The following is a 14,098-nucleotide window of genomic DNA, read 5'->3' as shown; positions in this document are numbered from 1 at the left end:
CAGTATAATTCACATATATATGACCCAACTCTCAAGACAGAGAGCACATCCAAACTACCCACTGGAAACAGTGCCTATACATAAGCTATGACCAAATTCATACTTTGGCTGTGTCTGAGAGAGCTCTAGTTCACACAACCTAAAAATGTAGCAGGGAATGAACATGCTAAAAATTAAACAAAGCAGACAACTGCATGCCGGTGCATGAACATTTGTTTGGCTTTTTATTTCATTAGTACTGATGTACATATTATGTCACTTCCTCCCACCATCACTGCAGTGCAAGATTAGGGAAGTGCAAAGAAAAAGAAGCCTTTGTACACTACCTACTTCTTTATTTTAATAAGAAGTAGGTACTGTTGCTCCTGTTAAGAGAGAAGGAGCTGGAAGGGTAAGGGCGCTCTACTCTGTACAGAAAGCAACAAAGGGAAGTTCCAAAACTCTGCAAGAAATAAAGGTGACAAATTACTGGAGAAAGAAACTGGCTAAAACCTTGAAATGTTTATGAGTAAACACCTATGGTCTATGGAATAAAAGAGTGGAGTAAAAAGAATGTTTGCAAAAGCAGTACAGCAAAATTTTTTCTTTAATCAAATAGTTAAGATCAGCTCTTAAGAGAAAGATTAACTTGAGACAGTCATTTAGAAGCTATGAAGATGAAGAAGATACAGAGTTATAAAACTATATTAACTTTGCCTGAAGAAATAATTAAGACTTAATGCTAGCTCACAAACATTAAAAAATCTAGGGCACAATTATTCTGGGTACCCACAATACTTACCTGTTTGTTTTTCAAAAAAAATGTAAACATATAGATGTGTATATACACACCCAAGCATATTTTCATATAAATGTTTTTACACACATGAAGTAGTTAGGGAATTAATTACTACCAAGATAATCAATTTATATGTACAACTAGATAACAGAACAACTCAAATAAAATAAAAAAAAAGAACTGAAGAAAAATTACAATATTTAATCTCTTTCCAATACCTACAAACATATTCTCCAAAATATTTACCTTCCCAGGAAGTCATCTTTATCTGGATCTTCATCAAAGAGCTCAATCTCTAGCTCCTGCCCTGGATGTTCATACACTAAGGCCTGCAAGTTCAGTGAGAGGGCATTATCAGTAAAACTGACCAGCTTGGTTAAATGGCATAATAACAGTAAAACACTGAGCTGAAGTACCTATAATAAAATACATCAGTGAGAAAATGCTCTTAAAAATTGCAATTTAATGAGTAGAGCAATTTTAAGAGGTTCTCAGATAAAATTTGTCAGTGCTGGCTCTAAAAGCCCACACTGCTTTTTCAGAATTACTGATGTAAGTCTAGACCAAAAAAAAAAAAGAAAAAAACATTTAAGGGAAAATTTCTGTTTTGTTACAGAACTTGGGTTTTCTAGAGGGAGACATCAAGAAGCTCCTTAAAGGACAGCCTCAAAATAACCTCTTTAACAAAAGAAAGAGGGTATGTCTTCTTTTGTTTTTTCTATAAAGAACATACAAGGTAGTTTTTATCAGCCATACCTCATAAACTTCATTCCATTTTGGATTGAGATTTTCTTTGATGACCTTGCTTTGGAAAATTTGGTTGCCCACACGGATGATTCCATAAGGATCTGACTTTCCTTTGACAATCCCTTTTAGGTAAGTATCCTTCCCCTCCAGGTCCTGAGCTTCAATAAAATGTATCCTTAGAACACCCTGAAAAAGGAAAAGATGAGTTTGTATAGTAACCTGAAAGCTTCCATGTCATCACAATTTACACAAAAGATGTTTTATAATTTCCACTGTCATTTCCTTAATATGAAACTTATTTTGGACATACTGTAAATAGAATACATCAGTGATGATCCACACACTCAACAGACCTAGCACTCAAGAGACTCCCAAAAAGAAAAACTCTCATCAACCATCAGAAACATGCCAGTTACACCAAGAAATACCAGGTTTCTGGAAGTGAGTAGCAAAAAATAGCAACAACTGTTTAGTGAAGCACACTAACAGTAATTTTCCATGATAAAATAAAACACATGCTACTTTATTTTTAATCTATACACTAATCTAGTAATTTTAAAAGTAATATGCTTAAGATTCCAACAAAACAGAGTAAATAAATAAATAAATCTTTCTTGGTGGTCTTTTGAAACATTAACTTCATAGAAATTGTTTAAAAATTAAATCAGTTATTATCAGTGATTGAATTCACAGCAACTTGTAGCAGTGCAGTAACTGTATTTTAAAATTCATACAGATTGTCTCCAACAGTTACTACAGAAGAAACTAAATGCCCAATTATTACTGTTAACAGAAATTTGCTTACCTTTGGTATAGGAAACCGCAACTGAGCGATCTGCACTTCACTGACAAGGGGGACTGTAATTCTATTTGGAAGGACCAAGTAATTGGATATTATATCCAATATTATTGTATCTGATAAGCCACTGTTGGAGAAAAGAATCCTCAGTTACTTCAAAAAAGTATTCCTTCCAAAAGTATTGGTTTTGCTGCGTAACAACACAAATGGAGGAAATATTTGCCTTTCTGGGGGAGCAGAAGACTCCTGGTTTGTAAACTTAAAAGAAAGGATTTTTACCCAAACGGCCACCAGGTGGAAGCAGCTGACACCGAACAGCAGAAACCGCAGGGATGAATATAAAGTTCCCATTTCCCTGCCACCACCAAATTTCTCCCTCAGCCTTGCCTTTTAAAACCAGCCTCGGTAAAGGGCTATTGCATAAATTCTCTTGCCTGTAATGCACATAACCAAGCAGATGGTAACTGTTTATTTACTTTTGCATTTCAATAATGATTCATTTGTCCGTGGAAGTTTGGCTACCCGTTCCTGTATTGTTATGAAACCAACTGTCCTCTTGAGCTGGGAGGACCATCACTTAAACCACAGACACAGAGAACACAAGCTCATGGCTGAGTAAAATGTAGCCTAGGGAAGCAAAACAGGTTTTGTTCAGTGAAAAGGGAGTGGCAGTGCAACCACACTGGTAATGATTCACATAAAACCCAACCCCACACCCCTCCACAAACACAAAGAGAACGATTTCCTAAGCTACAAGGTCACCTGGCTCAGGTCTGAACTGACAACAAATCATTGTCAGACCAACAGCACTGGTTACACACTGCTACACAGGCAGAGCACAGAACACAAGTACCCAGGATGTCTCAGGAGGATGTACAGAGGTTCAGAGAGGTAATTACAATACTTGAAATACTCTGAACTGCAGAGGTGCATTCTCACTAAAGCTGGTGGAGCTGCAATTTCTCCTCCTCAATATACTCCATGATTCCCTTTTTACAGTCATCGTGAAATCAAGATGTAGATAACATTTGATTACTTTGAACATTTTTTGAATGAAGCACCTGTGTGTAAGGACCTTGTGAAGTTTTTCTAAGACTGAATCTGAAGCTGGGAGTAGCTCTGACTCAGGAGCTAGCATATAAAAACACAAAAGCTGCAGTGAAACGTGGTATGTGCTACAGCTTCATTTGGAAAGAAACTGCAGTGGTGAGCAATTAACATTATGCTAGAGATGGGCAACAGAACAAACCCATTACATCAAACCCAAACATCATTAAATACAATCTTGCCCATTAGAAATGCACACTGATTTTCACAATAGAGATTTGCAACCTGCATCCCCTTGGCTGCCCACTTCCACTGTAAATCCAGATAATTGCAATACCTGATGGAACACGGCTTACTTTTTAATGGTACTCAGAACAAGAAGAACAGAAGGAGCTCAAGGCTGCATTAAAATCAATGAACAGATCTCTGCATGCCTCTGGTTAGAGAGAAGAAACAGTGGATACTGCTCAGAGAGAAAAAAGTTTCCTCTCCGCTTCCCTAATTCACATCTGCCCTAAAGAGTCTTCCTTCCCCTCCTCTTCAGGCAGAGCTTATGCAATCATATTTAGATATTTTCATTCTACATGAACCCTAGAAATTCAGTTTCAGTAATTCTAAAGACAAATACTACAAGACAATCATGTTATCTGAAGAGCAGCTTCATTTAGCCATCATTTTAACACACTGCTTTTCAATCTTTAAAGTTTCATTTTGCCAAACATCTAGCTTTCAATTTACGTATGCTAAACTCTTTGAAATGAGCCAAGAAAATAGAATTCATTATTTTTTTAAGAGCTGACAAAAAATTGAAGATAAACATCTCAACCAGTCTTAGCATTAAAAGCAAAAGAAAAACCAAACCCAGGCTGAGGTGATGGCAATTACACAGGCAACAATCACACTTTTCAAAATACAAGTCTAATGAAAAAACTCTATAGTATAGAGATCAGGTAAGCTTTTTTATTCCTGCTTTTTTTTAGTGTCCCTACTTGGCAAGAAGATGCTCAGTCCCTTAAGAACAGATGACTAATGGAGAAAACCAACTGACCTAGGCTGCAGAAAGCAAAGAAGCAGTGCAAGGAAAGCAATGGTACCAGAGCTGCCTTGAAAGAAAGGCTGCTGTGCTCTGCTCTACTCAACTCTGATTTCCTTAAGATCACAGACTTTGGGATCACAGGCATAAATAAACCTGCCTAGACTAGGTAGGTTTATTTCAGTTCATAAGGTTCAGATACTGACTAATGTTCAAATAGAGCTACAGCAAATCTCCTTAAATAAGAGAAAGAAACACAGCCCAAGCACTGGGAGGACTCACAATCCTTTATGCCAGAACCAAACCCCAACTCTGATTCCAAACTTCAGTCTCACAATTTTATCCCAACATTACTACTTGAATTTCACTAAAACACCTGAGAAAAATGAGGCAGCATTAATGAAGTTTCACCAAGTTTTACACAGAGAAACTGGACTCCTAGAAGGTAGCAGATACCCTAACTTTAAATATAGGGAGCTGAAAAAGAATACTGAGGATTGCATGTAACTAACTAATGAATTAAATGAATTCTAAAACAACACAATGTTTTCAAGCTGTTTAAACCTCATCTAGTATGAGCCAGCTGGGATGCTCTCAAATGCAAAGTATTCTCCATGAATACAAGGCAAAAATGACAATCTTTTGCATTTTTTGTTATCTAAAGTAAGTGGTCTTATCTATGGAAAACAGAGACAAAACACTGCAAGCAACAGAGAAAGATGCCTTAATATAAACCCTTATGTTGAGGCATCATTAAAAAGCAGCTCACTAAGATCATAGAACTTTAGTCAATGGTTCAATGTACAACTATTTTTTCAGTTCAAAAAAATGAAAGAAGTGTGCAATGCTGCATATCTGTCTTCAAAAGCTCAAGTTCATTGCAGAAAAGTAATTGTTACTTGCCTACTCTTTTGTATTACTCTCTTCTTAGTTCTACTTAATTTTTCTAGATTTTTATCAGTTGTCTTTTTTCCCTGCACTGTCTTTATTCATACTGCAGAGACAGAAGACATTTCTGACTGCACAGTGTTTCCACTGTACCTCAAGCAACCCCAACATCTTCCTATCATCCACATCCCCTACTGAAAGCACTTGAGTCTCCTCACAGCCTGGCTCCTCCTCACATGGAAATTTTAATTCCACTTCTCTGCAAGCTATACTAATGATGGAATATGAATTATTTGTGTGTCCTTCTCCTTGTGAAGTCATATAGGAAAAGCAGTGAAAATTGTTAACAGCTGACAGGGAAGCTTCCAGCAGCGAATGCTGAAATTCAATTAGTAGAAGAAATTTGCAAACAGAGTGCAAATAAGCAGTTTAGTGTGCAGCCAACAGCCCTAGGACTAAAAAGGTACCTGTGGTGGCAGCAATCTCTTGTCCATCATTGTTTATAACAACTACAATATGTCAAGTTGTCAGACCAAAATACACAACTTATCTATACAGGTAAGAAAAACAAATACAGCACTAAAGAAACCTCTTGGCAAGGCAGAGCATGAGTCACCTCAGTTACAGTTACTATAGAAACTATACCACGTCTAGATGGCACTGGTTTGTGCATATGTGGCCAAGTTTGGTTGCTCTGGAAACCATAAACTTGAGATATTTAGTGAGACTTTGTTTACATCTGAGGTTTTGTGTTTGCAGTCAGGCAAATATGTAGCAGGATGTGAGTCTCAGGAGTCTAGTAAAGTTAAGTACTAAATGTAAATTCAGTCATGTTATATCAAAAGAGCGAATTATTGCTCAGGAATAATGGAAGCCATTTTCTCTCACTAATCAAGAAAACCTCTTTCCTCAGAGACTTCAAACATGTGCAATTCTTGCAGCCATTAACCTACTTAATGTAAGTTCTAATTTCAAACTGTTCAGCTGGGATTCCATGCAATAGCTTCACGTGTCGAAGGAAAGCAAAACCCACTTCAGTCATGCAAGTGATTACTAAGGGATTAATTTAATACCTAAATTCAAACTGATTTTGAAACAGTGAAAAATAAGTCTGGAGTCAGCCAACTCTTCAGAGTATGGGATCTAATAAAAGGAGCAGTCACAAAATCCAAGTGCGTATCAGATCCACCATTATCTCGTTTGCCATTGTCTCCCTATTAAAAAGCCCCTGGGAAACTATTAAAACCTGATAAATATGAATATATTCATGGACTTAACTTTATCAGGTTTGTAATGATTCAAAGCAGCCTGATTTGCACCTCTATAGTTGCTTCTTAATTTGGGATTTTATCATGTGGTATTAGGAAAAGCTCAAAATAAGCTAGGCTATTTTATAGCTATAGACAGTCCGTATTTTTGCTACTCCAGTTGATCTTCACATAATAAACTGAAAGCTTTAAAAGTAAGCACTTGAAGATACTAGAAATTTATTTTAATTTGAATAGTCCTAAGATATTTGTAACTACCTTTACAAAAGCAAATAGGGATGGATTGGCATACAAAGCCAAGAACCAAGATGTCATGAACCCACTGGCACGAAAGGAAAGCTCTGTGTCTGTCTGCTGTGCAAGCAAATGGCAGATAGGAAATTCACAAGATTCTGGAAATCTGGAAAGGCTGAGAACACTGAAAGAAGTACATTATAAATTGTATTTTCATAGGATTTTTAAGAAGACCTACTATATATACTTTCAGCATAACTTTGACTTGTGGTGAAATCACTCCCTTCTGCAAATTGAGCAATTTCATTTAACTCTACATTAAGAGAGAACTGCTCAGAGTCATCTAACCTAGAAACTATTCAGCTGGTCTTGAGATTTTCTGGGCTTTACTGGGGTGCAGATATATCAAACACTGCTTTAGGTATACTCACTTCAGTCCTGGAACATCCAGAAGATTGGTCAGTCCAGTCCAGTTAATTTCCAAAAGCTGTGAATTACAGAGAAGGAGGGAGGGGGAAAAAAAAAAAAAGAAAAAAAAAAAAAAGAAAAGCAGCTTAGAATTCATAATACTGAGGAAATAAACACAACTATCATAGATTCTGATCAGTTGAGAATTAACCAGTTTCCAGGATTTTCTTAATCAAACACAATCCTCTTCCATTCTTAAGAACTTTTAGACGCATTTTTTAAAAGTTGTAAAAATTTTCACCATTCTCTTATCCACACTTCCACCATTCATATAAATGCACAGTCCCCCAATATACACAGATACACAGGATCTACTTTGTACAACCCATACAGAATAATGAAATGTGGTCCTATTTTCTGGAGAAGTATTTCTGGGGTGACCATAAACCTGTTATAGATGAACAGTCATTAACATGAATTTGCAAATTATAATAAACTGACAAAGAACCCCACGTGAGACCAGGAAAATAAGAGAAGACATCATAACCAACAGAAAGAATTAAGAATTTGGATTAAGAAGATGGAAGGAAGATGTGGTAACAACTTGCAAACATAAGAGGCTGTTTTCAAGGCACAAGCTTATTCTATCACTGTGAAAGAAGAAAGATATCAACAGGATTAAGTATCAAAGTGAAAAAATCCTTAGAAATAATTAAAAGGGATAACTCATTGCTAGTTCATGCATACTTTCTTCATTGAAAATCTTTGCAGAATATTATGCTGTATAAAGGTACCCATTCTGTTTCAGGACTGCTGGTATTAAAAACTAACATTCTTTTTTGATCTTATAATATTTGAATTCCAGACAACAAAACCAACACACCTGAGTTCCATCAGTTCTCTCTTCATTGAATGATTTCTATTAACTTCACAGAAGTTAATAGGATATTTAAGCAACAAACAAATCTAAATCCACCCAGTCACCATCATGTTTCCAAATCAAACTCACTCAATCTAAGTATAACTGCATGAGAAAAGGATTTTGATATTCCTCAGTTAAGCAACTAATTGTGGTGGTTTAGCTAAACTAAAACAAAAAAACAAATCTCTACAAGAACAAATTTTGTATATTTTCACAGACAGGAATCATTACCCTCCCTTCACTTTCTTTTTTAAAAAGAGCACATATCATTTTTTTATAAACGATCTATTAACAGTTTAATTAATGATTTCCTTTGTGAATACTTCCAGTGAAGTTAACACATAAGAGACTTACTCATAGAAGGAGAATTGTCACTCATTACTTTTGTAATGGTGGCAAATATTTCAACAATGTTACCTATGAACAATATTACCAGGCCTACCTGTAAAAAACAATTAATCATGAAAAAAGAAAATCTTTATTCTTTCAATGGAAAAAATAAGATGCAATAACCAGATATTCCAGAACAAAAGGCAACTCATGTCATGCGACACACTGCAAGAATCTGCAAGAGCTAGCACCATGCCCTTGCCACAAACACGGCTCAGGCTATCCTGGGCATCATTATGATGATGAAGGGACTGGAGCATGATGTCATGAGAGATGCCCAGTACCTTCATTATCTTTGTGGCACTTCACTGGACTTATTCCAGCATGCCTCTGTCTTGGTTGTACTGGGGAACCCCACACTGCAATCCAGATATGCCTCACCAGTGCTGTGGAGAAAGGAAAAATCTCCCTCAACCAGATGGCAACACTTCTCCTAATGCAGCCCCGGATGCTGTTTGCCACCTTTGCCATAACTGCATATTTATGCATATTTACTCTTCCCCTTCCTGTCCAACTGAACAGCCTGTATCTTCTTCAGCAAAGCTGCATTTCAGCCAGTCAGCCCCCAGCCTGTCCTGGGAGACAGGGTTACTCTCTTCTAGGCACAAGAATTTACATTTCCATTTGCTGAACTTCATGAGATTCCTGTTGGCACATTTCTCCAGCTTGTCAAGGTCCCTCTAAATAGCAGTACAACTATCAGGTGTATCAAGAACTCCTTCCATTTTTAAGCAAGCAAACTTGCTGAGAGCACACCCTGTGCCACCATCCAGGACAGCCATGGATTTGTGCTGGCCCTGGGGAAAACCACTACTGACTGTCCTCCAGCTAAACTTCATGTTGCTGACAACAACTCACTGAGCCTGAAGAGTTCAGCCACTTCTCAACCAAGCTGTCCATTTATCTACTCTGTACTTAGCAGTTTACCTATGAGGATATTGCAGAAGAGCATCAAAAGCTTTAGTGAAGTCAAGAAAAGCTGTATCCATAATTCTTCCCTCATCCACCAAGCCAGCCTTCTAATCACAAAGTTCACAGTCTTGGTTAACCACGATTTCCTGTTCATTACTCCCTCCTGGCTACTCCCAATCACTGTCTTGTCTCTTCAACCTTACCAGCAGGACTGAGATCACCACTTGAGCCCCTGTGCCCCTGAGTTGCTTCCAGGGCCATGCTGGAGTCACATTTCATGCTTTCCAGATCTCCCCTGGAAGTGGTGTTGATCCCCACACAGAAGAGCAGCAGTGGTAATAGTCTGAGGGCCAGACAAGCTTTAACAGTTGACAACATGCCAAGGGGTCCAGGCAAGCACAAACCTCATGAGAAAACAGGTAAGGATGGCACATGGGGCCAGGAATCTCTCAGTAGTGACCACTTCCCCCTTTATCCTGGTGCTTCAGTGCAGTTCAGGCCCCACTGGCTTGAACACTCCCAGGCCCTCCTCTGCTACACTGGCCCCAAATCTGTTCCACAACTGCAAATCTGTAGATGGGGTAGGATTCATCTTCCTTGTGGCAGAAAATTTGCATCTTTCCCCATCATGGAATAACTGCACCCGGTAGTTTCTCGAGAAAGTCAGACATCCTGTTTCAGATGTCTCCCTCTCTACAGAGAGCCACGCTATGTGGGGGAAACTAAACTCAGACTAAGCCATCTACTGATCATATACATTTGTTATGCATGAAACCAGACTGTAAGAGTCTAGAGGGAAAATATTCTTCAGTAGTTCTACAGAGATTGTTGCCTCTCTTTACTGATTCCTTCTTTAGATGAAAGCACAAAGCCATCACTGGCTGCAGGACCATTTTGTATTCAATGTATTTTTTTAAAATACCTCAATTACAACTAGTTTTGCCCACTTTCTATTAGAGTACTAGCAGGATTATTTTATTGAGAAAAGGTTCATGTTTGTCTATTTATGGAATACTACCAAGGCGAAATGGCAGTAATACCTTTCAGAAGAGAATAAATTCTTGGCTACAATCCACACTGTATACTGAACAATATTTTCTTCTTTTTTTTTTTTTTTTTTTTTTTTTTATGAGGTGCTGTCATTTTTTTCCCTACATGATTATCTATTTAAAGCTATGAGGTTTTTAATTTCCAAATGTAAAAAACCCCTTGTTGAAAACTATTTGTTATAAAATGGGTTCCTTCACATTGGTATGTAAGCTTTAGTTGTACAGTTCTACAAAAACAAACTATGAGCTAGAACACAAAACATTTACATTCAGGAAAACTAAGATAATTTCAGTATATTCTTCTCTGAAAATTAATAGTGCAAATTACTAGTACTCAAATCTCTTTCTCATCTTAAATCTGGAAAAAATATAGTTAAATAAATAATTGAACCAGGATGTAAAGACCAATTTATTGTAAATAATTTCAGTTTTATACTACTTCCTCAATCATGAAAACCCACAGATGTTTAAGTAACATAGCAAACAAGTAGCTTGGTAGTAGCTGGTAAGACTAACCACAATTTGAGTATTCAGAGTAATTCTCTTGCTCTGATCACAAGTTTTGACCATACATCATGAGACACTTTAAAAATCTATGCAGTCTACCAAGCTTCTAGAAGAAGTAATTTTATGCTGTTTTAAGACAAAGAATCCAGTCTATTATGAGTTGTTTATTCTTTATTCATAGGCAAAATAGAAGCAAGTGTACACCATAAACATCCCCCAAAATGGTCCCTATCCAGCAGGTATTCACACCTGCATCCTGTATTTAACAGTTTTACATTATGATGTTTTCAGATTAAATGGCAAATGAGAAGATATTTGCATTTCCTCTTGTTTTCATATTTTGTTCAGTGTATTGCATACAGCAGTTAACACAGCAAAGTCCTGCACTGTCTCCTAAACAGACTTCACTGAATAAATGCATTGAGCAACACAATGGATGTTGAAATTCAACATTGAGAAACATCTCTTGCACTGTACAGAAACATTTATCACAGTGGTTTCTGTATTAACTGCCACAGCCCAAAAGAATACCAAGAACAACCTAAGAGATGCCACTGAGAAGTGACACTTCCCATTGATGTGACTAAAAAGCATTTTGGAAGGTTGCAACACAGCACATGAAACACAGACAGGGACTATGGTACAACCTCACTGTCAATATTTTGATTCTTACACACATCTGCTAAAAAACAAGGCTACCTATTCATGCCATCAACAGTCCTTACAGCATGAAGCATGGAAAAACAACTACACCAAAAACCTGAGATTTGTGCTACTAAGAGCCGTCATTTAGACAAGAAATGCACTTAGTACATATAATATCAGAAATTCTCTTTATCCACTTAATGTACAGGAATAAAGACCAATTTCAGAAATGTTAAAGACAAATCCTCATCCATTTGAAGCAGAAGCTCAGAAATTAAAAAACATTATGACAGCTAAGCACTTCACAGGACTATTAGAAAAGCTTTGCAAATAAATCTTAAGCCAATAAATGTTTTGGAAGGAATCTGAGCCTTCAAACTCTGGGCATATTCAAGCTCTCATTGTTCAGGCTTTGAAGGTAAGTTCCCCTCACAGATAAAGTTTGTTGCATTTGCTCACCACAGAGCTTTGTTTCCTGTTCTACCAGGAGCACCCAGCAGTAACACATACTCTGATTTCAGTCTACAGGTATTAGGGAGAAATTTTGTTTTCTCCTCTTTTTTTTTTTGTTTTCTCCTCTTATGTTTTTTTTAGTGTTCTATCTCCCCCTGCCATCACCTCATCCTTCCTTGGTATTTCAAGTCTGCACTTGGTTTCCAAACATCATCAGATCAGCAACAGATACACTGTTTGCAACTTAAGAAGAGTTTTCCAAAAGACAACTTGTAAAAAAAAAAAATCCTTATATCTGCAAAAGCATAGAAATAACACTGACAGCAGAAACACACACAGCAGAGTGAGAAGAAAGGAGGCAAAGAATGTCTTCATAAGCAGGAGGGAGCCCCCCAGCCACAGTCCAGTCAAACAACAGTTTCATTCTATGTTTTGGGCGCTACCATGGAGAAGAACTGGACCCCCCGAAGTGTGGTTCTGACAGAAGTTACAGCAATGCTGCCATCGTAACTAGCTGAAGAGTTCTATGGAAAAAAAGGGAGCAAAGGACTGCCAGCTGATAAATCTTCTATGAAGCACCGAATCTAAAAACTTTCCATATTTAAAAAATAGCTTAATATCATTTCCTCCTCTGTCACCACTTTAAGCAATGCATAATTCTCTTAGTCTAGCTAAATTCAAAGAATGCCAGCTGGTTCTCTGCAGCAGAACTAACAGGGCGCTGGAAAAACTGTGTGCAGGATTTGTCACTAAATGAAATTCTGCCAGAAGCCAGAAACGATGGTGTCTTTCCACAACACGCTGCAACTGAGAGAGGTGATGTGCCTTGCAGACTCTACCAAGCAGCTCCCTGGACAAAGGCAGGATTCCAGACACCAGTTACACTTTCCAATGAAGTAGCCTGTGTTGTTACTCAAACCTCTTACAATCGTTCCTCTGCTCAGAAAAGTGAAAACAAATTTTGTTTTCCTGAAATCTCCCTGAAAACCAAGAAATTCACATCTTAACAAAGCTCTGTACTGAGGACTAATGCAACACATACATTGGAAGAGGTTAAAAAAAAATAAATTAGAAAATAAACCCATTCAGCCAAAAAGAGAAGACAGACTATAATGTGCATCTCTATACACATTGGGTGTTCTCAAGACTAGAAACCCTTACAAAGCGAAAAATACATACTGGAATGCAGAATATACAGGGCCATAAATAAAGTTCACAGAAGTACAAAAAGCAGCCTCTAAACACTGTCAACCTTGTAGTTTGTTTTGGCTGCCATAAGCAATACTAATTATCAGAAGAGAAGCCACAGAGTATTTTAAAATGCTGATTAACAACTTCCTGCTAAACAAGTTATGGAAGTGTTAGACATTTGTAGGAAAACTTAAGATCTACTACAGGCCACGAGGATACAATTCCATGGGATAAGGTGTGATTCCTCTCAGGAATGTATTACAAGGAGGGGACTAACTTGCCCTCTACTGTTACTTGTGAATGGCCATATAGAAACATGGTACAATTTGTTTGTTAGTAGAGCAAAGCCCATCACCACCCACAGTACTGAAGTGCTGGCATTGTTGTAATAATTTAATATGTAACATTATCCAGTGTATGTCCCAGGAAATACATAATAAACGGAACCTCCCAAACAATACTACAGAGAGTAGGTGCTGTAGTATTCCCACTGGTTGCTATAGGAAACACAGCATATCTCTGCACAGAAATGGTGTTTAAAAGCTTCTCAGTTGTAACTCTCTGAAGACTTAGATGAGACAACTGCTAGAGAGGTGAGATGTATACTTGAGAGAGCAGAAGACACAGCAGGCAGCAAGTGAGCTGAAGTGACCAGAAGAAGGATCACAGCTGACTTTGCACAAATCCAATGCACCTGCTGCTCTCCATAGTGTCAGCTACTCACAACTTCATTCATGCCAATTCTCTCCACCTTCTCTACTCCTTCCTACCCTTCTACCAGCCTGCATTTTGGTTCACACCCTCACACCAGTCTTCACACTCTCCTG

The 14,098-nt window shown here is 37.7% G+C and overlaps 1 protein-coding gene across 3 annotated transcripts in view; it reads right to left on the bottom strand.

Annotated features, from left to right (window-relative positions):
- Positions 1-14,098, bottom strand: part of ESYT2 (extended synaptotagmin 2) — an 83,010-nt gene that overhangs the window by 22,741 nt on the left and 46,171 nt on the right. For all 3 annotated transcript variants that reach the window (XM_086864999.1, XM_086865007.1, XM_086865016.1), the window contains exons 7-10: positions 7,226-7,281; positions 2,331-2,451; positions 1,535-1,711; positions 1,025-1,107 (exon numbers count right to left, since the gene is read on the bottom strand). In XM_086864999.1, the coding sequence (XP_086721125.1) occupies positions 1,025-1,107; positions 1,535-1,711; positions 2,331-2,451; positions 7,226-7,281 (437 nt within the window). The remainder of the gene's footprint in view (positions 1-1,024; positions 1,108-1,534; positions 1,712-2,330; positions 2,452-7,225; positions 7,282-14,098) is intronic.

The sequence above is a fragment of the Cyanistes caeruleus genome, chromosome 1 (assembly GCF_971803275.1).
Source record: "Cyanistes caeruleus chromosome 1, bCyaCae1.hap1.1, whole genome shotgun sequence".
NCBI lineage: Eukaryota > Metazoa > Chordata > Aves > Passeriformes > Paridae > Cyanistes > Cyanistes caeruleus.
The sequence above is the reverse complement of the archived record's forward strand: the minus strand, read 5'-3'. Positions and strand labels throughout refer to the sequence as shown.